Genomic DNA, 23,066 nt, shown 5'->3' with positions numbered 1-23,066 from the left:
TACTATTTCATAAGCAATTTATACTCTAAACTACAGAAAGTTCCCAGATACAGTGGCTGATTCTTACACACCTGCCTTCTGAAATGGCCTAGCTTGCCACTCAGTTTAGTGATGGGCAGTAGAATGACAGAATAGTGTAGCACTAGAAGCTATACTATGTTAATGCTTTAATGCAACCAAAAATCTCCCTCCGCCGTTATACTTTATTCTGTCCTTTAAGTGGACATACTGTTCTGGAACCGGTCCAAAGTGATTCTTGTTTTGGAGGGCTTGCTTCCTTTCTTTTCCTTTTCCAGCCAGGTAGCTTCTAATCCACAAACTGGCTTTTATGGTGAGGGCTACCCTGGAGATTCTTCCCTTTAGCCAGCACTAAGCAAATCTTCCAGTCTTGTTTAAATCCTCAGAAACTCAGTCTTTTCATCTGAATGCAAGCTTCAATCTGCATTCTTAGGAGTATACGAATCATGAGCAAGAGTAAGCTGCTGGGCCCTTTGAACCTGCTCAGCCATTCAGTAAGATCATGGCTGATTTGATTATAACCTCAACTCCACATTTCTGCCTACCCCCAATAACCTTTCACCCCTTGCTCATCAAGGGGGTGAAAATGATTCAAAGACTCTGCTTCCACCACCTTTTGAGGAAGAGCGTTCAAAAGACTGACAACCTTCTGAGAGAAAAAAATTCTCCTAATCTCTGTCCTAAATGGGCGACCCCTTAACTTATAGACAATGGCCCCTAGTACTCGATTCTCCCATGAGGAAACATCCTTCCAAATCCACCCTGTCAAGACCCCTCAGGATCTTAAAGGTTTCAATCAGTTCGTCTCTTACTCTTCTAAATTCCAGTGGATACAAGCCTAGCCTGTCCAACCTTTCCTCATAAAACAACCCACCCAATCCAGGTATTAGTTTAGTAAATCTTCTCTGACTTGCTCCCTGTGCATTTACATCCTTCCTTAAATGAGAGGACCAATACTGTACACAGTACTCCAGATATGGTCTCACCAATACCCTGTATAACTGAAGCATAACCTACCTACTTTTGTATTCACTTCCCCTTGCAATAAATTATAACATTCTGTTAGCTTTCCTAATTACTTGCTGTACCTGCATACTAGACTTTGGTGATTCATGCACTAGGATACCCAGATCCCTTTGCATCTCCAAACTCTGCAATCTCATCATTTAGATAAAATGCTTTTTATTTTTCCTACCAAAATGGACAATTTCACACATGATACTCCATTTGTCAGATCTTTGCCCACTCCTTTAACCTTTCTATGTCCCTTTGTAGCCTCCTTGTGTCATCTTCACATCTTACTATCCTACCTATCTTTCTGTCATCAAGAAATTTGGAAACCATGCCTTCGATCCCTTCATCCAAGTCATTTAAATAAATTGTTAAAAGGCTGAGACCCCAGCACTGATCCCTGTGGCACACCACTCATTACCTCTCACTAACCAGAAAAAGACCCATTTATGCCTAGCTTCTGTTTTCTATGAGCTAGCCAATCTTCCATACATGCCTACATCATGAGCTTGTATTTTTTGCAATTCTTTCTCACATTCTTACTTGGTGAACCATAGAGGCTTGCTGCCTCTATCTTTTGGTGCACTCTCTCAAATTCTGGCAGACTGAGACTGTATGTAGGGTTCAGTGATATCACAATCACAGAACTGTTACGGTACAGAAGGAGGCCATTTGGCCCATACCAGCTTTCCAAATGAGCATTATGACTCAGTGCCATTCTCCTGACTTTTTCTCGTAAGCCTGCACATTGTTTCTATTTAAATAATCATCTAATGCCCTCTTGAATGCCTTGATTGAACTTGCCTCCACCAGACTTCCAGGCAGTGCATTCCAGATGTGAACCACTCGCTGAAATTTTTTTTCTCACATCACATTTGCTTCTTTTGCAAATCACTTTAAATCTGTGCCCTCTCATTCTTAATCCTTTTATGAGCAGGAACAGTTGCTCCCTATCTACACTGTCCAGCCCCCTCATGATTTTCAACACCTTTATCAAATCTCCTCTAAGTCATCTTCTCTCCAAGTAGAACAGTCCCAACTCCTCCAATCTATCTTCATAACTGAAGTTTCTCATCCGGGAGCTGTTTTTGTAAACCTCTTTTGCACTCTCTGCAATGCGTTCACATCCTTCCTAAAATGTGGCACTCAGAACTGTACACAATATTCCAGCTGAGGCCTAACTAGTTCCCTATACAAGTTCAGCATGACATCCTTGCTCTTGTCCTCTTTGTCCCTATTAATAAAGCATAGGATACTGTATGCTTTGTTAACTGCCATTGTCCTGCCACCTTTAATGACTTATGCACACATACACCCAGGTCTCTGCTCCTGCATATCCTTTAGAGTTGTTCCCCTTATTTTATATTGTCTCCGTATTCTTCCTAGCAAAATTAATCACCTCACATTTCTCTGCATTGAACGTCATCTGTCACTTCTCTGGCCAATCCACTAACTTATCTTTGTCCTTTTTAAGTTCTACGCTCTCCTCCTCACAGTTTACACTGCTTCTAAGTTTTGTATCATCCACAAAGTTTGAAATTGTCCCCTGCACATGAAGATCTAGATCATTAATATACATCAGGAAAAGCAAGGATCCCAATACCGCCCCCTGGGGAACTCCACTACAAACTTGCTCCAACCTAAAAAATATCCATTAACCATTACTCACTGTTTCCTATTACTCAGCCAATTTTGTATCCACGTTGCTACTGTACCTTTCATTTCATGAGCTATAACTTTTTTCCCAAGTCTGTTGTGCGGCACTGTATTGAATGCCTTTTGGAAGTCCATGTACCCAAGATCAACAGCATTATCCTCATCAACCCTCTCTGTTACTTCTTCAAAAAACTCCAACAAGTTAATTAAACACGATTTTCCCTTAAGAAATCCATACTGGCTCTTCCTAATCAATCCTCATTTTCCATGTGACTATTAATTCTATTCAGAATAATTGTTTCTAGAAGCTTCTCACCACTAAAGTTAAACTGACTGGTCTGAAATTGCTGGGCTTCTCCTTACAACCTTTTTTGAACAAGGGTGCAATATTTGCAATTTGCAGTCCTTTGGCACCTCCCCTAAGTCTAGGGAAGAATGAAAGATGATGGCCAGTGCCCCTGCAATTTCCACTGTCCCTTCCTTCAATATTCTTGGATGCATCTCATCCGGTGCCTTGTCAACTTTAAGTACCGACAGTTTATAAAATACCACCTCCTTATCAATTATGAACCCTTCCAGTGACAGAGCTTCCTCCTCTGCTACCATGGCCTTTAAAAGCATCTGCTTCCTTGCACACCAAGATCTAGTTCTGTGCAAAATGTTAACTATTTATAAGGTATTGACAAAATATTGGACTTGCCATGTAGTTAAAAGTTTTAATGTCTCGCTTACCACCTGAGCACTGTATGCAGTTGGCCTTCATCAATCCTCATATGTAGGATGCTTCTAATACACTTCCCTTGGCATCTCAAATGCCTTCCAACTCAGCCTACGCACTCATGGAAAGTTCCTATCATGTGAAGTGCTGTTGTATCAGGAGACGATGGTGGTATCTGGTATGGACTCCTCGTAGCTTCTATGGCGCCATCACCTCCCTCGTCCCTGGGGTCCTTCTTCTTGGCCATCATCCTCCTTCTTCCCCTCTGCATGGAATACTTTCTCCTCCTCCTGCTGTTCCTCATTTGAGGAGGGGCTCCCTTCCTTGGTCTCCTCCAGATTCAGTGCCAAACCCCTTCTCCACCAAGTTGTGGTGCGTGCAGCAGACTACAATGAGTTTGGATATTCTGTGAGATGCATACATTATTGCCTCCCCATGAGTGTTGATGCACCTCATCTTTAGTAGGCAATGACCTGTTCCATTAGTGTCCTTGTGTGAAGGTGCCTCACGTTGTACCTTCTCTGCAGTTGGGTCTATGGTTGGCCGAGGAGTGTGAGAAGCCACATTTTCAGGGGATATCCTTATCTCCGAGTATCCTTCCAGTCACCTGGGGGATCGGTCAGAACGTTTGTGGCAGCCCAGCTTCGCTTAGGATGAACAAATCGTGGCAACTAGCAGAGTAGCGGGTAACACATGCAGAAACCGCTTGGTAGTCACAGAGGAGTTAGACATTTATAAGTTGTATCCCTTTCAATTAATGCACCTCTCCAAATTTTGCATGTGTGCCCTTATCACCATGTTCTTGAAGTCGACCACATCCTGCACCTGTGAGAGGCCTGCAACTGATGAAAGTCCTGTCATCTTCTATGTCTGTGATGCAAAGTCTGTCTCGAATGAGATAAACCGCCCTAACCTAGTAAAAAGGGCATCAGAGACTTGATGGATGCAACTGTGTGCTGCTGACTCTGAAATTCCACAAAGGTCGGCTGTGGAGCCTTGGAATGACCCATTAGTGAGAAAATTGAGGGTCATGGTCACTTTCAAAGCCATTAAGAGTGTATGCCTCTCAGGGCCAGTGTAAAAGCATTAGGTGACCAAGGTGAACCATTGGCCTTGAGGCCCCCTGTACCCCCACTAACTTTCAAAAATGAATATTGTGCATTAGTATGAATAAAAAATTCTGAATTTATAGTTACTGATTTACTTCACATAAAAAAGGAGGATGGGATTATACATTCTCATTGTGCTTCATTTTTCACAGAATATGTACCGGAAGAAATGCACATTATAATATATAATATGTTTCACATGATGTAATACTATACATTCCTGCAGCAGTTACCAGATGATTTTATGTGCAATTTACACAATTAATAATCATTACAATAGAGTGGGCTGGATTCAGCTGCATTTGTTCATATTATTTACAGGTTTGTAGTTTTGGAATAGTCATGTAAACGTACAAACTTGTAAAACTGTTGCATAAACAGAATGAGGAATGTAAAATGAAACTTTGGGAAAGACTGCAATATAAATACATGGAAATCTATACATATGTCAGTATGTGTGGATGGATATCAGTTGATTTAGACCTTCTCACTGCTGAAACCTGTTTGTTTACTTATTTAGTTTCAAGAATAATTCATTCAATAGTTTTTTGTTGCCCATCAAATTTTGCCACTCTAGGCGACTGCCTAGTTTCCCTAATGGTTATACCAGTCCTGATGACTCTGGCGGCCCCTTGGCTGCAGGTCATCTTGCAGAATGATGCAAATTTCAGCCACCACCTTGCAGGACAGATGCAGCTTCCTTCGACATTGCCTCTCAGTCATATTCAGAAAAGTTACCCTATTTTCTTATTTATTTTCGAGATGTGGGCATTGCTGGCCAAACCAGCATCCTTTGCCCATCCCCAATTGTCCCCAAGAAGGAGGTGGTGAGCATCCCCCAACCACCGCAGTCCATGCAGTGCAGGCACACCCACAACGCTGCCAGGGAGGGAGCCCCACGGTCCCGACCCAGCGACAGTGAAGGAATGGCAACAAATTTCCAAGTCAGGATGGTGAGTGGCCCTTTTTATAAAATTATATAGAAAACATCCTGTAAGGCTGCCTGTGGACTCTTTACCTCTCTCAAAGCCCATCTCCATGGCACTGTGAATCACATGAGCCTTGATTCCAGCTAGAAATGTTAATTAGTTATTCTTTAGACCCAGAACTTCATTCTCTCTTGAAACTAAGTATCCAGTCTAAAGGATAACTGTTTACCAGACCTGACATTCCTAACACCTTGCTGGGATTTCGGCAACTAACAATCTGTCCGCCATCTGCACAGATGCTTTTGCCAAGGTGTGAACTCCTTCTGTCTTCCCAGTAAAACAGCCTGTGCCTCCTCTGTAATCTTTAACAACCAAGCCACCCCAGCTTGCTGCTAGCAGAATTAAGAACAGGTCATATGACCCCCTTCATTCCTCCATTTTGCCCTAATTTAAAGACACGGTCCCAAAACACAACAATTTTATAAAACCTTGCATTTGTAATTTATTTGTAATTTTTTTTTCTCTGCACTGTCAAGTGTTCTAAAACATCTTTTCTGATGTGTGAAATGCTACATAAATAAAAAAGTTAAATAGATTACTTATCTTCCCTACTTAACTTCCATCATTGCAGCGCATAATTTAGAGAGATGGGGTTGATTACTTTTGGTTAACTTCAAATCAGAACAATTGGTACAGGTTTCAAGAAATATGAAGCAAGAGAGCACTACGTATTTGCACTGCCATCGTGTCTTCAAAACCATATACTTTATTTTTATGATCAAACTGATGATAGCTTCATAAGCTCCTCAGCTTTGTGTGGGATGAATATGTGGGAAAAGTAACAGGTTTTAGAATGGAGTCAGTTTAAGTACTTGATGTGAATGAATGTGTTCCACAAATTGCCAGAGTGAACAACTAGCCATATCAGGATGAACTGCAATGGCTGTATTTATAATCCATAATGACAAAAGCCACTGAAAGCATGGTGTTTATTGTCAAAACAGCTGTGCTGTAGATTCCAAAACTACATGTTGGTTTGTGCATTTATTTTTTGAAAGAAATTTAGATATGAAAATATTTTGTGTTAATTCTACAAATTGCAGAGCAATTAGAACTGAAGGTTTTTATAATTGTGTGTAATAAAATACTAACAGTCTTAAACCATATGAAGGAAGCTGTTTAAAATAATTGGTGCTGTTTTGAGCAAGTTAATTTAATACCAAAATTATAGTCATTACTTGAATTTAAGCTAATTCCAATTTTTCATGTTTGCTGGGTTATAATTTGTAGTAGCTAATGTAACTACTCCCAATAGTGTTTGAACTGGTATTTCTTACTAAATTTTACAAAAGCTAACTGAGTAATATTCCTTTCCTACATTCATCCTTTTTGTTTTTTGTCCCCCACTAGCAATCTTACAGTGATACTAGCAGGCCTATATGGCTCCAAGTTGTTGAGTCTGCTTACAGGTTCACTTTGGGCTCAATTGCTGGAGGTAAGTGACATGTCTCAGTGCTGTTCTCAGACCCAGGCTAGTGTAATAGGATCCCATCAGACCAGTATGGATCAGCTAAGGTGCTAGCTATTATAATAAAGGGCCGACATTGGAAGGCTCTGTAAAGTTTCCTTTATATTTACTTGTGATCAGAGGACCTGACATAGTATTACAGTGCCACTTCTGGCTCCAGACTATCTTCAGGGCAAAAGCTCAATACATGTAATTACACAGGTCTTCTGGACCAAACAGTGAAACATGTTAAATGTATTTGATGGTAAAGAGAGAACAAATGTTTCAGGAATATGTGGAGATTAAGCTAAAGTGTAATCATGTGTACTGTTTTAAAACTTATCTGCATTAAGGCATGGAAGAGAAGTTGTTTATCGAACACTAAATACTCCTGGTTGGTTTTATATTCTGCCTCCAACTTTGCAAGTGTTTTTACTGCATTACACTGACAAATGTCTTATATTTGCAGCAAAATTTCCATAAGTAAGTACTAATTTTGACAAACTGTCTCATTTTATGTACTAAGACATGTTGGTAAAACCAGTTAAATTCAGGAGGCGCCTTCATGTAGATTTGTTAGGCTGCTGGAAGAGATAAAACTTGAAACTTACTTAATTCTTGTTTGAGGTAGCAATCTGAAATAACCATAAATCTAAAAATGGCTTAATAATTGTCAACATATTTAATGTCAAAACCATAGAATGTTATGCTTGCAAAATAATACTATGATATTTTACTTGTTCAAAGGAAATTTGGAAAAAAGGTATACGACTTGAATTAAAATTCTGTTTTTAATCTACTTGTAAATTTCCAGTTCAGCAGGCTAATAGTTATCACAGTATACCATCTACATAGTCATTTAGTATGTGCATTTCATATGTTGCAGCCGTTTTAATCCCTTAGCCATGCTGAGATGAAAATTATTAAAAGTAACACTGATATTAATAGGATGGGTTGCCTTTATATATAAAAATAACAAGATTATTTTCTAGTTTTTCCTAACTAAGAACGGGCAGCAGGCTGTCAAACCTTGGCTGTTGTGTTACGTAAGAGGTAGCACCACATTTCTTCCTCTTTCTGCCTGCTTAGGCTTTACTTGACCCTGAGCTGACTTTCTTACTAGCATCTGACTCATCACTTAAGTTGTTATTTTCCATTGTCATTCCTTTGCCACAAGAATCCTAATTTTGCTTTCATTCTCTGTAGATTCAGCTGTGCCACTCATCTTATTAACAACTGTGCATGAGTGGGATTAAAATCATCCAAGCCCACTTGCAGGTCTGGGACCACACAGTTCATCTTGGTTACATTTTATCTTCACCAAGTTGAAGTTGACTGGGTTTCTTGCTGCTGGCATGCAGGAGCCTACAATGAATGTAAAGGCTGTGGGCCCAATGACATCACTGAAGTTGCAATGGCATGTTAACATCGACATTCAGGAGGCCCTCATGGGACCAAACCAACAACCACCTTAAAGCAGCAGTCACAAAGTGGCCAGAGGAGGCTACAGTAAGATCAGCCAGGCTTCACTTCGTGACTTCTGGGTGCGCTGTTATTCCCATTCTGAGATAAAATGGAACCAGTATCTAAACTATAAAAAGTAACAGTACAAATATTTTACCTGCACATGACCTAAGAATAGAGTCATGATGGGATATTTTTTATTTGTCCCTTGGGAAGTGAGTGCTTTTGACAAGGCCAATATTCACTGCCAATCCCTAACTGCACTTGAGAAGATGGTGGTGAGCTTGTTCTGGACCTGCTGCAATCCATGTGGTGTAGTACACCCACAGTACTATTAGGGAGGGAGTTTCAGGATGTTAACAGAGAAAGAAACGGCAATGTATTTCCAAATCAAGATAGCGAGTGACTTGAAGGAAAGCTTGCAGGTGGTGGTGTTCTTTTGATCTGCCCTTATCCTTCTAGGTTTGGAAGGAGCTATTGAAAGAACTGTGGCAAGTTGCTGTGGTACATCTTGTAGATGTTACATATGGCTACTACTGTGTGTTGGTGGTGGAGGGAGTGAATGTGCAAGATAACATCACAGGAGATGACACTGACAAGGATACTGAACAGAAGGGTTTCCTCAGTTTTTACTGGAGGTCAACAAAGAAGAAAAGACAATAGTAAAAAAAGTCAAAGGGATATTGTAACTTTTGGGACAAAAAGGCTATACAAGTCAAACTTAAGGAGAACAAACCCAGCATCCGGGATCTGCATTCACCCTTTCTGAAAAAAAGGTGGAGGAAATAGAAACTAGGGAGACGATGGAAGAGTCACCAGGATCCATGTAAAAAATGCTCAAATGGAAAAGGAATTATGCTACATGACTAGTGGATATCAAATATAATTCCTTTTCTATCCAGGGAACTATAATTAGTTTAATGTTAGTGATTAGCAAGCTTCTAGAATTTTTGCTGAAAGATGACATACCAAAAACACTCTGACATAGAGAATATAACAAAATATAACAGAGTTTCTCAAGGAAGGACAATTGGTTTTTACTAACTTTATTAAGGAAGTAACGGAGTAGGCAAGGGCAATGCAGTGGATGTGGTATATAGAAGATACTCATAACAGAGGTCAATGTATATGGAGTTAGGGGCCAGATAAGAATGGATTGAACAATGGCTAAAAAAGCACAAAATATGACATTCAACTGCAATACATAGGATGTACAGCATGGAAACAGGCCATGTGGCTCAGCAGTCCGTGCATTGTTTATGCTCCATTCGAGCCTCCTCCTGTCTTTCCTCATCCAACGCTATCCACATAATCCTCAATTTCCTTCTCTCATATGCTTATCCAGCTTACCCTTAAATTCGCTTCAACCACTCCCCGTGGTAGTGAAGACCACATTCTCACCACCCTCTGAGTAAAGAAGTTTTGTTCTGAATTCATTATTTGATTTTTGGTGACTATCTTATATTGATGACCTTGGTTTTGGAAACCCAGAGAGTTATCGCACAGAAGGATGCCATTTGACCCTTCATGTTCGTATTGGCTGAAAAAGAGCTATCTAGCTTAATCCTGCCTTCAAACTGTTGGCCCATAGCCTTGTAGGTTACAGCACATCAAATGCTTAATCCAAATGTTTTTTTTAAATACGGCGAGGAGTTTTGCCTCTACCACCCTTTTCAGCAGAGAGTTACAGATCCTCACCAGCTATGGTTGAAAAAAACCTACTCCTTAACTCGCCCCTAATCCTTCTGATTATTTTAATCTATGCTCCCTGGTTCTTGATCTCTCTGCTAATGGAAAGAGTTCATTCTAATCCACACTATCTAGGTCCCTCATAATTTTATACATCTCAATTAAATCTCCCTACAGCTTTCTCTGTTTTAAAGAAAACAATCCCAAGCATATCCAGTCTTTCCTCATAGCTAAAATTCTCTGTTCCTGCTGACATCCTCATGAATCTTCTCTGTACTCTTGTACAATAACACCTTTCCTGTAACGTGGTGACCAGAACTGTACACAGTACTCTAGCTGAGGTCTAACTAGTGTTTTGTACAGTTCTAGCATAACCTCAAGCAATAATGCAAAAGCAAAAAGCAAAATACTGTGAATGCTGGAAATCTAAAATAAAACAGAAAAGGCTGGAAACACTCAGCAAGTCTGGTAGCATCCGTGGAGAGAGAAACAGAGTTTCAGATATGTGACCTTTTATCAGAATTGAGAAAGATTAGAAATGTAATAGGTTTTGAGCAAGCAAAAGAGAGAATGATGGAAAGAAGGAAAAAAAAGGGCAGATCTGTGTTAAGGTAGAAGGCAGGATAGATTAAATGACAAAAGGTTTCCTGTTACAAATCCAAAGGGAGAGTTAATGGGAAAAGTAAAGAAGCAAAAAGGTATGACTAAAGAAGGTGTGAATGACAGGATAGCAGCTGTCCGAGTGCAAAGTAAATGGATAAAGAAACAAAAGCAAAAACTGATCCAGAAAAAAAAAGAAACATTGGGAGTAGAGGTTATGATGTAAAATTGTTGAACTCACTCATTGTTGAGTCCACATGGCTGTAAAGTCATAGTCAAAAGATGAATGCTATTCTTCATTGGAATATTGTAGCGGGCCAAGGACAGAATGGCCAGAGTGGAGCAAGATAGAGAATTGAAATGTCAAGCAATGGGAGGACTGAATGGAGACATTCCATAAAGTAGTCACCCAGTCTGTCTTTAGTCTCCCCAGTGTAGAAGAGATTACTTTGTGAGTGACGAATATAGTATGCTAAATTTAAAGAAGTACAAGTAAATCTTTGTTCCACTAGGAAGGAGTGTTTGGGGCCTTGGACGGTGAGAAACAAAGAGGTAGGGGACAGCTGCTGCATCTTCTGCGCTTGCATGGAAAGATGCTGTAGGAGGGGTGGGAGGGGGCCTTGGAGATGACTGAGGAGTTTACTAGGTATCCTGGAGGGAATGATCCCTTTGGAATCCTGAAAGGGGAGGAAAGGCATAGATCGTGGATATGTTGAATATGGTGGATATTGGGTTGGGAGGTGAGGATGAGGAGAGACCTATCATGGTTCTAGGGGGGACAGGAAGGAATGATGGCAAAAGTCAATGAAATAGAATTTGTCCTGCCCAACAGCAACTGCCCTTTTACCTCAACCCTTCTCACCGGCCTAGGCCCCAAACATCGCTTTCAATCAAATTAGTCAGATACAACCTTCCCTTAACAAATTCATGCTGACTGTCCTTGATTAATCCTTTCTACTTGAAATTCCCTAATATTCCCTTTTGTTTCTGCACTTCTCAGCAATTTGTCTGCCTATTTGTTTTTATATCTTCCTCTGACTCTTCCCCACAAGTGGAAATGTTCCATCTGTGTCAACATTATCAAAAGTTCTCATAATTTTGATGAACCTCTACGAGGTCACCCCTCAGTCTTCTCTTTTCAAGAGAAAAGAGACCCAGTGTGTTTATCCTCTTCCTGCATTTCTGATAGCATTCTTGTAAATATTTTTGCACCATGTCTAATTCCTCCAGATCTTTTTTATTTCGTGGTGACCAGAAGTGTACTCCATGCTCGAGGTGTGGTCTAAGGTTTGATATTTGTTTAGAAGAGCTTTACTTTTCAATTCTGTCCCTCAGAAATAAAGCCTCATGTTGGGGTTGCCATTTTTATGACCCTGTTAACCTGTATTGCTACTTCTGATGATTTTTGTATTTGTACTCACATCCCTTTGCTCCTCTGCCCCATTTAAATTCTTATTTTCTAAATAATATGCAACATTTTTTTACCAAAATATGATGCCTCACATTTATCTATGTTGCAGGTTTTTCAAAACAAAGGGTAGGAAGTAAGGAAAGATTCTCAGAATGGCGGAAAGAAGGAAGTGCTGTCCTTCAGGGATCCGTGCTGTTGTTTATCATATATATGTTTGAGCTGGGAAATTGGAGATATGATAAGTTTTGTGGATGGTACTAAATTAGTGATGTAGCTAATAATGTAGACGATTGTAACAAAACGTAGGAAAATATAAATTTATACAGCGGATGGATAAATGGCAAATTAAGTTTTAATACAGCAAAGAGTGCAGTAGTTCATTTTATTAGCAGAAGTAAGGTGGCCATTTATTCCTTGGAGGAGAGAAACTAAAAGGGGCAAAGGATTTAAGTGATCTGGAAATACAAACACACAAATTGCTAAAAGCAATAGACATTGATTAGGCATTTAAAAGTGCAAATAAAGTACTGGGTTCATTCCTAGGGGAACAGAATACAAATCTGGGAAATAATGTTAAATTTATGTAAAACCTTGGTTAGACCAATGTTGGAGTACTGTGCAAAGTACAAAAATACTACAAAAATAATATTGAAGCACTGGAGAAAATATTTACGAAGACATTTTCAGAATTGAGATCATGGAACTCTTGGGAAAGATTGAATGAGTTGGCTCTTCTCCAGGAAAAAAAATAAAATAAGAGGAGGCCAGATAGGGCTCTTCAAAATCCTGAAGGGTAGACATGTGGCACTAATTTCTCTTGTGGGTGAGTCCAGAATCAAAGGGACATAAATATAAAATAACCATTAACAGAGCAAATAAAGAATTTATAAATAATTTATTCACACTGGGTGGTGAGAATGTGGACCTCACTGCTTCATTAAATGAACACTGATACATTTAATGGCAGGCTTATTGTTTAAGTGATGGAGAAGGAACAGAAGGATATGGGGGCAAGGTGGAATGAGGTAATTCATGTGGGAAATGGCTCATGAGGAGTAACACTGTCATTGATCCATTAATTCAGTTGACCTGTTTCTGTGCAGTAAATTCTATGCATGTTCTCCTCACTGGCCTTCCTTCCTCCACACTTCACAAATTCCAGTCAATCCAGAGCATTACAACTCATGCTTCTCTTTTGCAAAGTTCTATAGTCCTAGTTCTCTAGCATTTTTCAAGCTTCCTGCTCCCATTTCCCTACACACAGCTCCATGGGCCCCTCTGCTCTGATTTTTAGTTTGACAAATGATTTCTGAATAAAATTAATGTGTTTTATGTCCTCAATGTACAATTTAAAAAAGGTTTAGATAATCGTGGTATTAAAATTAGTTATTGGAAGGAAAGTATTTATTGTGCATGCTAGGATTTTTAAAAGAAAATATGTTCCTCGAGGCCCATGGAAGTATTACACCTGTTTAGAGATGTCATTTCTAATTTTGGCGACATTGCTGGTGATCCTCCCTAATGTTTTAGTGGTGTAGTTTCATTAATTCCAGTAAAGTACTCAGTCATTATTGTTAACTATTTTCTTTCAATTTACTGAGGTTCTTTTTTCATGAACAGATATAGTCTGCACCATTTACAGTGGCGAGTTGATGTTAACACAATTTGTTCACTGTAAGCATTGGACAGTTAAACTATCATTGCCCCAGATGTCCTCCAGGGAATTCGGAGTGTAACATTAAAATTTACAAGTAAATCCAAGTGTGTTAAAGATAGCAGCATATGACAGAATCAGATAAACTACCCAAAATATTTGCCTCACCACCTTATTAAGTAGTAATCAAAAGTGTTGTGTTTCAAAGGCGATGGCAGCAATTCAGGAACTTTGAAATCAGCCAGCCCACAGTTCATTTAATGCAAATGGCACTGCTGTTCGCCTTGCAGCACTGATGGCATCAGCCTCTTATCATGATTTGGGAATGAGTAACTTTCAAATGACAAGGAAATAAGTAAATTTGAAATGGCAAGGCAGCCTTTCTTGACAGTTATTTTATTCCTTTAAACAGTAGTACAGAACAGTTAGTAATTAAAGTAATCACAGTTTAGTGAGGTGTGATAAGCTTATTGAATTGCTTGGAATAGCCAGTGTGCTAAATGCATTGTAAGAAGCACTTGTAATTGATTTCTCTGGTGTTGAAAATGGTAATGGAAAGTGCCTCGTATAGACAGTTGCTAGCCTTAAGCATGGGCTTTGTAACTGGTGGAGACTATATTTAAATATTAGCAACTAATGTGATTATTCCAAAAGGTTTCAACAATGTTACTTTAACTTAATTTGACCATTGTCTTTTTATGCAGCGGTGGGAGCTACTGCAGTTTATCCTATTGATTTGGTGAAAACAAGGATGCAGAACCAGCGGTCTACGGGGTCCTTCATTGGAGAACTGATGTACAAAAATAGTTTTGACTGTTTCCAGAAAGTTGTACGGTACGAAGGCATTTTTGGCCTTTATAGAGGTAGGTTTTTAGTATAATTATGCAATCATTAGATTTATTAAGGGACTGTGGTGATAGTGTTTTATTCCTTAGCTGCGATGGGAAGATTATCTGATTCCAAACTCCGACTAATGACAATCATGTGCCACGTGGTTTTAGTTCTGTGACTGTACTTCCAGTAAAATATGCACAGGTACAATAACAAGACTGGCACTTGTTCTAATGGTGTAGATGAGATCGTGAATTCAGTGATATATGGTATTCTGCATTTGAGCAGGTTAGGGTGGCAAAATCTATATTTTATTTGAGAATAAATGTTCTTTTGTTCCATTATAGGTGCTGCCAATATATCACTTTTGTCAGTGCACGGAGCTATTGGGAAAATACCTTTCTTTCCTTCTTCCTCTTCTTCGTCTCCCCACCTCCCCTTTTACACCCCTCCCCCACTTCTGAAGTAAAATTTAAAAGGTATCCTGTTCATGCCTTCCCTCACTACTTTTCTAACTAGAGTTTTCAGATCTAGTGGTTCAAATTGTTTTTTGCTGGGCAAAGTAAGTTTATGAAACCCAGGTGAAAGTATGCAGCTTCTACTCCTAGCAATACATATTAAATGTTGCACCTGTACTCTGTGCTTTTGACAGCATGTTTCCAAACATTGTAAATGTTTAATGTTTGAGTTTGAAAAAATCAGCAAAAGTAGTTACTTGGTACTTTTCATTCTGACTATAAAAAAAATTCTAGCTTATGCTGGTGAGAAAGTGTAACAAAAGATAAATGCCAACATTTGTCAGCAGTAGCAATACCATTTTTGTTTAAACGAAAAGAAAAATATGGGCTTTCAATCAGGATTTCCCCAAAATTTAGTTGGCCAGCAGATATATTATCAAGTTGCATAATCTACTCATTAGGAGAAAAACAGATCAAGAGAATTGAAAATTAGGAAGAATGTCCACCCTTAGTGCTAAGCAATATTCTGTTTTTGTGAAAAGTACTTCTTTGTTCCAAAAAAAATGAAAACCAGGTTCCTAATTAAGATAAGGGAGGGAGAGGCTGCCATCTGCTGATGAATTATGCCAGAAAATGTACTATTGTTAGTGTTGCTGTTCTCTAAGCATGCTCCACTTAATGAGAACTTTTGACTGGCAGTACCAGGTATGCATGACTGCTTTGGCTGAGTACCAGCAAAAGTCACTCAACAGTCTTTTCAGAAGCAGATCAGGTTCACTGGCAGACATTAAAACATTTGAAAAGGATTCGAACCTTTGAAAAAGAAAGAGACTTGATGCATATAGAGGAAAAGAAGCAATTCAAGAAGTCCGACTAAGAAGTTAAAATTCCTTGATTTAATACAATTAGTTTGTGTATGTGCCCAGGTTAAGGTCAGTTGTAGAGTAGTTCTCTGTTTTGAGTAAAGTTAATTTATTCAGCACTATTTTTGCATCTTGCTTAGATCTTCCTTGTCCTTTTCTTAACCTCTTAATATACACATCTGTCGTGCAGCTTGATACATTTTTCTGCATTTGGGATACTGTATAATTGCAAGTTATTGTTGAACTGTGAAATAGTTTTGGAATATTAAACAAACTACCATATGGATGGAGGGAGGCACTGGTAGCCCATCACATAATCGCCAAGCCATTTGTCAATATTTATTGTCTTGTATTTTTGTTTTTGTGTAGCTAAGATTTTACTGAAAGGAAAGTCTACATGGAGTACATTTTACCCAAATTATAGTCCCATTTTATTGAAGAAAATGATAAATTTACTTGGTGTCTATGCTTTGGTTTCATATAGATGTAGTTTAATAAAGTAATATAACTAGCCATACTTTGAACCTGTTACATGCCAAGGGACCTATGGTTAGTGCTTAAGTTGGTGCTTCATGAAGGTAGGTACCCATCCTGCAGAACGATTGTCAGTCACCTGGAGATTAGTGCATGAGCTTACAGTTACATGTCCTTCATTTTTTTTGTAGCCATCATTTAAGGCGATAGCTACGTTGTCTTCACATTGAGAGACAAAGTAGAGTGTCTTAGGAGAGAGACTGCCTTGTCAGTGAGAGGGTTTGGTTGTACATATGCTATTAAGAGGCAACCAATATGAACATCGCAAATTTAACTGCTTCATTCAATCCCAGGAACTGCATGTACATGAATCATTCTGCATTCTGAACAGGGTGGGGGCTGCACTGGGCTTGGGCTAAAATAGTCTTTAAAGTGGATGGCCACTCAAATTGTGTTCACAGTCATCCATAACTGATTGCTCATGAATAAAAAGATGCAAGCATAGGAGACAATTTTCATTTATAGCATATATCAGCAGCTAGACAGAGCAATCACATTGCCTATCAAGCAAGGCCTGATCGAATTTGGTTATTGGCGCTTATTTTAAATAAAATGAACTGTCAGTACTAAATATTGACAGGCAGCTCACTGATGACAGGTGTGGAATGGAACAAGTAGAGGATCCTCCACAGCACTAAATCGGAGCACTCATAGGCCAACAAAAATAGTCTTTAAAAAAAAGTAAAGTGGCCCTCCAGTGTTACCCTGATGGACTGCTGGTTTGATTGCAGGGAGTTCTGCCTGTATTCTAATTGAAATCCCTCCCAGTTACGCCACCAAATCAGATTAACTGGTTATTTATCATTTGCAGTTTGTGGGACTTGCTGTATGCAGATTGGCTGACACATTTGTCTATCTTTCAAAAGTAATTTGTTGGTTACAAAACACCTTGGGACATGCTGCAAGGCACAATTAAAAAGCAAGTGCATTTGTTTGTTTTTGCTTCATTTCATTCATTCTTTGATATAAATTAATGAAATAATTTTCGCTGATTATGTTAGATTTGGATAACTTTCATGGTGTTTTCCGCGGTTTGGTTTGACGTATTTAACTAATGAAATTCTCATCTGAAAAGGCCCTTGATCGTACATACCTCAAATGGGCAGTCTTCATGTCTCAACATTGAGTGTCAGCAGACTATTCAACTGCAGCAGGGCACCACAGCCAAATTTAATCCTCAGCTTTTGCACACTCTAGGGCATGTACTGGTTAGTAGCGAAAAACAGGAACATAAAGAGGAGGGATCTTGGGCATCTCGCGCCTGTTCCACTATTTAATCATGACTGAACTTTCATCTCAACTCCTCTTTCCCACCCTTTCCTTTACCCCTGTGTGCATATGTATGCAAAAACTTAAGGCAACTTAATTGCAGGTTATCCAGTTAGAAAAATGTCTGGCTGAAATGGGTGTCAGACCAGCAGGTATGAGAAGTGAAATTTTACTGTCTGGCAGGCTCAGTACAGTTAATTGAATTAATTCAAATGCATATTAGGTCAGATTTTCAATAATAGAACCTTATATATATACAACTTACCTAATAGCAAGAAAAAAATTGCCGAGAATTTTTGTCTTGTAATTACATGAGCTATATAATGATAACCGTTATTAACCTAGATTAAGTCCTTTGTGAATACTGAAATGAGTTAATTGAATTTCATTAACAAGCACCAATTAAGTTTCTTCACAAATCTGATGATTTTGTTGTCACATTTTCATGTAGATAATATTGCAGTGACAAATTTATATTCATATTTCATTATTGCTAATGGTATTGATATTACCCTTCCAAACACTTAGGTCTTTTGCCACAATTGTTGGGCGTTGCTCCGGAAAAGGCCATTAAACTTACTGTAAGTCTTCATTCTATTCTTAATTCTTTGTTCTGATTTTGTTTATTTACTGTTTGAATCTAAATACAACAACTCAGAAGTTTTCAATTTTATTTTTAGATTCTCAAAGTCATAACTGCAGTTTAATGGAATTATTATGTGTGTACTAGATGTATATAGATGTACTCTGTACTTGATTCACTGTTAATAGTATTTACATTTGACTCCTAGAAAGCCAAGATACAGTTAATTAATGTTTACTTTGTGCTATAGGTCTGATATTGGTCCTTTTTTTGCCCTTAAGTTCTGAAAATTACTATTCAAGTGTACCACATAAGACACCCAGTGAATAAAATAGTTAATTGTGCATATCCAAGGCAGTAACGCCAAACTAAACATCTTCCCTTCCTCCTCCACTTGGATGCATCTATTTTATTTATATTGATCTTGCAAGGAGATGACCTGTGACTTGAATTTTTGTAGCATTTCTTAACTTGTAGGATAAGTTTGCCCCTGTTCTATAGATGAGTATTGATTCCATATTTTTAAATGCTCATTTATTTTCCTGGTTTTCGCATTTCTCTCAACTGCAGAAAATACTTCCCTGACACAATATTGCAATCCTTGAATTTTTTTGAGGATCTAGGGATGTTATAAAAAAAGAGGTTTCCTTCTCCAAGAATTAGAGATTAATTTGGTTGGTTTCAGATAGGCTGCCTCTTATGTTACCATTTGCATGACCTTTGTCCTTTTCCCTAGATCTTCCTGACATTGATTGCATTTTTACCTTCCCATTCCTCCCCTTTCCTTCCTCCCCTCCACTATCTGTTCAGATTCTTAACTTCCTGTCCTGCTTGCAGCTTAACTACAGCTGCAACAATAGCACAGCTGTCGATTTATAACAGTTCACTTACCAGGCCATTATTTTGAGGAGCACAGCCCACTGAATTCTAACTATTTTTCAATGTTTTTGATTGCTCATTAGCTCAAATGCAAATATATCTACTGAAGCCAAAGCAAGATCTAGCACACTCACCATTACCAGCTTTTGAATAACTTTAGAAATAGTTTCCTGCTAAGAGGTTGGTTTACTTTACTGAACAGCACAACGTTCAGAGGCCAATAATTTATCTACAAAGCTACCTACAAATCTTCCAAAATTGCAATGTGCAATCTTCAGTCCTCTCTTCACCACAACATTTCTGTAGCTACAAATCTGCTCACCACATACTCAGCTCTATCTTTGATACCCTTGTTCACATTAATACTGTTAACCTCTTTCGTCATGACCATTCCCCTGATACAGCCCTCATCTCCCCTCCCTTAAGTCCAAGGGACGCAGACTTGAATGCATATGGCAGCCTGGTCATTCACTGCCAGATCTAGCTGGACCACATAAAGCACTATTAGGTCCTGCTCTTGTCTGCAAAAACTGTTTACAATTCCAGGATGATCCTGGAATGCAAAGGTATCCTCAGCTTTTCTCTATTGCAAATCTTTGTTTAAACCCCCATCCCCTGCCTGTTCCACCCTCATCTCCAAGAATGAGTGCAAGGAGCTCATGCATTTTGTTGTGGATAAGATTGAGATCATCCGATCTTCCACTAGCCTGCCAAGCCAAACTTCCTCTAAGGGTCCTTCCTGCCCTAACCTTGAACTGGTACTTTTCTCTAGTATTTTTCCTATCTCCCCATATGCCCTCTGTGAGCTCCTATTGTCTGTGACAACCATTTACTCATTCCTACTAAACTACCCAGTTTCCCTTCCTGGCTTCCATATTCGTTGATATAGTTAATGGTTCTCTTCAAGTATTGACCCTTCTCCTTCAAACCTGCCGTCATCATCCCTCTCGTCAAAACAACAACACGGATCCACTGGCTGGAAACTACTACACCATCTCCAACTTTCTTGCCTCTCCAAAGTCCTAAAATGTTACCACCTCCCAAATTCATACCCATCCTTCTCAGAATCTATCCATTCAGGTTTCTGCCCCTGCCACAGTACTGAAGAAAATCTACGTGATTGTGACAAAGGCAAACTATCCCCACTCATCCTTCTAGACACGACTGAAACCTTTGACACAGTTTATCCTCCTCCAACACCTCATCACTGTCATCTAGCTGGGTAGGGCTGTACTCACATTCTTATCTGTCTAATTGTAGCCAGAGAGTCACTTGTAATAGATTCTCTTCCCACTTCTGCACTGTTAATCCCTGATGTCTCCCAAGAATCTATCTTTAGCCCCCTCCTTTTTCTCATCTACATGCTGTCCTTGGTGACATTATCCAGATTCCACATGTACACTGACTACACCACAACTCTCTCAACCCCACCATTGTCTGCTTGTCCAGTATCCAGTGCTGGATAAGCATAATTTCCTCCAGTTAAATCTTGGGAAGACTGATTCCATTGCCTTCAGTCCCTGCCACATACTGTACTTCCTAGCCACCATTTCCATTATTTTCCCGAGAACCACTGTGCCTGAACCAGATTGTTTGTAACCTTTGTGTCATATTTTGCCCCAACCTGAGCTTCCAACTACATTACCAGGACATTGATGGAAGAGGCTGTCAATAGTACTATCATGCGGCACTTACCAGAAACAACCTGCTCACAGACTCTCTGGGTTCCACCATGGCCACTCAGCGCCTGACCTCATTACAGCCTTAGTTCAAACAAGAGGTGCGGTGAGTGTGACTGTCCTTGACATCAAGGCCACATTTGATGGAGTGTGGCATCAAGGACCCCCCAGCAAAACTGGAGTCAATGGGAATCGGGGAAAAACTCCACTGGTTAGAGTCATATCTAGCTCAAAAGAAGATGGTAGTGGTTATTGGAGGTCAATCATCTCAGTCCCAAGACATCACTGCAGGAGTTCCTCAGGGTAGCGTCCTAGGACCAACCATCTTCAGCTGCTTCGTCAATGACCTTCCTTCCATCATAAGGTCAGAAGTGGGGATGTTCGTTGATGATTGCACAATGTTCAGCATCATTCGCGACTCCTCAAATACTGAAGCAATTCGTGCCCATATGCATCAAGATCTGGACAGCATTCAGGCTTAGGCTGATAAGGTACAAGTAACTTGCGTGCCACACAAGTGCCAGTCAATGACCATCTCCAACAAGAGGGAATTCAATCATTTCTTGTCATTCAATGACATTACCACCGCTGAATCACCCTCTATCAACCTTTGGAGGGGGGCGGGGGGGTTACCATTGACCAGGAACTGAACTGGAACAGAAATCAACAACCACCAGAGTGCAGCTACTCTAAAAGATATACAAGCTTACAAAATACTAGTTACATTTTATGATGGAGGTGGAAAGATATCTCCCAATTTTTTTTCTTGGAAATGAGATATTGGTGCTGGTATCTTAAACAGAACCTTTCAGCAAAGAAAGAGGAGGTCGTGGCATAGTGGTATAATCTGTGACTGCAGGAACTGTTCAGAGATTGGGAATTTTGCAGAGAGTAACTCACCTAACGACTCCTCAAAGCCTGTCCACCAAATACAAGGCACAAGTCAGGAGTGTGGTGGAGTATTCTCCACTTGCCTGGATGAGTGCAGCTCCATCAACACTCAAGAAACTCGACACCATCCAGGACAAAGCAGCCTGTTTGATTGGCACGCTATCCACCACCTCCAACATCCACTCCCTCCACCACTGACGTACAGTGGCAGCAGTGTGTACTATCTAGAAGATACATCGCAGCAACTTACCAAGACTCCTTTGACAGCACCTTCCAACTGGTGATCTCTACCAACTAGAAAGACAAGGGTAGCAGATGCTTGGGAACACCACCACCTATAAGTTCCTCCCCAAGCCACACACTATGCTGACTTGGAACCATATCACCGTTCCTTCATTGTGGCTGGGTCAAATTACTGGAACTCCATCCCTAACAACACCTACACCACGTGGACTGCAGCGGTTCAAGAAGTAGGCTCACCACCACCACCTCTAGGGAAATTAGCGATGGGCAGTAAAAATGCTGGCTTAGCCAGCAACACCCATGTACCATGAAAGAATAAAGAATTAAAAAAATTATAACTATGCAATTTTTCCTTTTTTTAAATTCATTCATGGGATGTGGGAGTCACTGGCTAGGCCAGCATTTATTGCCCATCCCTAACTGCCCTTGTTCAGAGCACTTGCTGTGGGTCTTGAGTCACATGTAGGAACTGGATATGTGTTATTTTCCTTGTTAACAAGTTTTAGTACCTCCTACGTCTGTATGGCAGATGTTTCATTTAGAAAAAATTGGATTCGGTGTCCTTCATCTCCACGTAAACCCCCCAACCTACATTCATCACCACTTTTGAACTTGCCATCTCATGTTCTCACTGTTCCCATCATATTATTCACAGATGAGGCCACCTCTGATCACTTTTTTTGTATCACTCTGCACTAACAATCCACTTCCATTACCACCTTCTGTATCTGCCCCTGGAATAAAAGCTACTGTAAATTGTGGCAAATTAAGTCAGATTGGCGTTTAAGCCAAACCCATTTCTCGCACCCCAAAAATCAAGTTTATGCTTATACTCGGCGTATAAGTTGACCCCTGTTTTTGGAGCAATTTTCTAGGCTTCAGAAGTCAACTTATACGCCAACAAATATGGTATCCTGCAATTTGCTTACAATTGAATTTTCAAAACTAAAACTCTAGTCTTTGGCCCTTGTTTGCCATAACATTTCTGCAAATACTCATTTTATACAATCGCTTCCTCACCTCCACCTTTGATGCCCTAGTCCTGATAAAACCATTACTTTCCAGGATCA

General features: G+C 39.7%; 1 protein-coding gene across 1 annotated transcript in view; it reads left to right on the top strand.

Annotated features, from left to right (window-relative positions):
- The window catches only part of slc25a12 (solute carrier family 25 member 12), a 147,399-nt gene that overhangs the window by 80,275 nt on the left and 44,058 nt on the right, over window positions 1-23,066 (top strand). Inside the window, exons 10-12 of the mRNA XM_041200800.1 lie at window positions 6,852-6,936; window positions 14,471-14,629; window positions 18,250-18,302. Coding sequence (XP_041056734.1) covers window positions 6,852-6,936; window positions 14,471-14,629; window positions 18,250-18,302 — 297 coding nt within the window. The remainder of the gene's footprint in view (window positions 1-6,851; window positions 6,937-14,470; window positions 14,630-18,249; window positions 18,303-23,066) is intronic.

The sequence above is a fragment of the Carcharodon carcharias genome, chromosome 12, assembly GCF_017639515.1.
Source record: "Carcharodon carcharias isolate sCarCar2 chromosome 12, sCarCar2.pri, whole genome shotgun sequence".
NCBI classification, from domain to species: Eukaryota; Metazoa; Chordata; class Chondrichthyes; order Lamniformes; family Lamnidae; genus Carcharodon; species Carcharodon carcharias.
The sequence above is the reverse complement of the archived record's forward strand: the minus strand, read 5'-3'. Positions and strand labels throughout refer to the sequence as shown.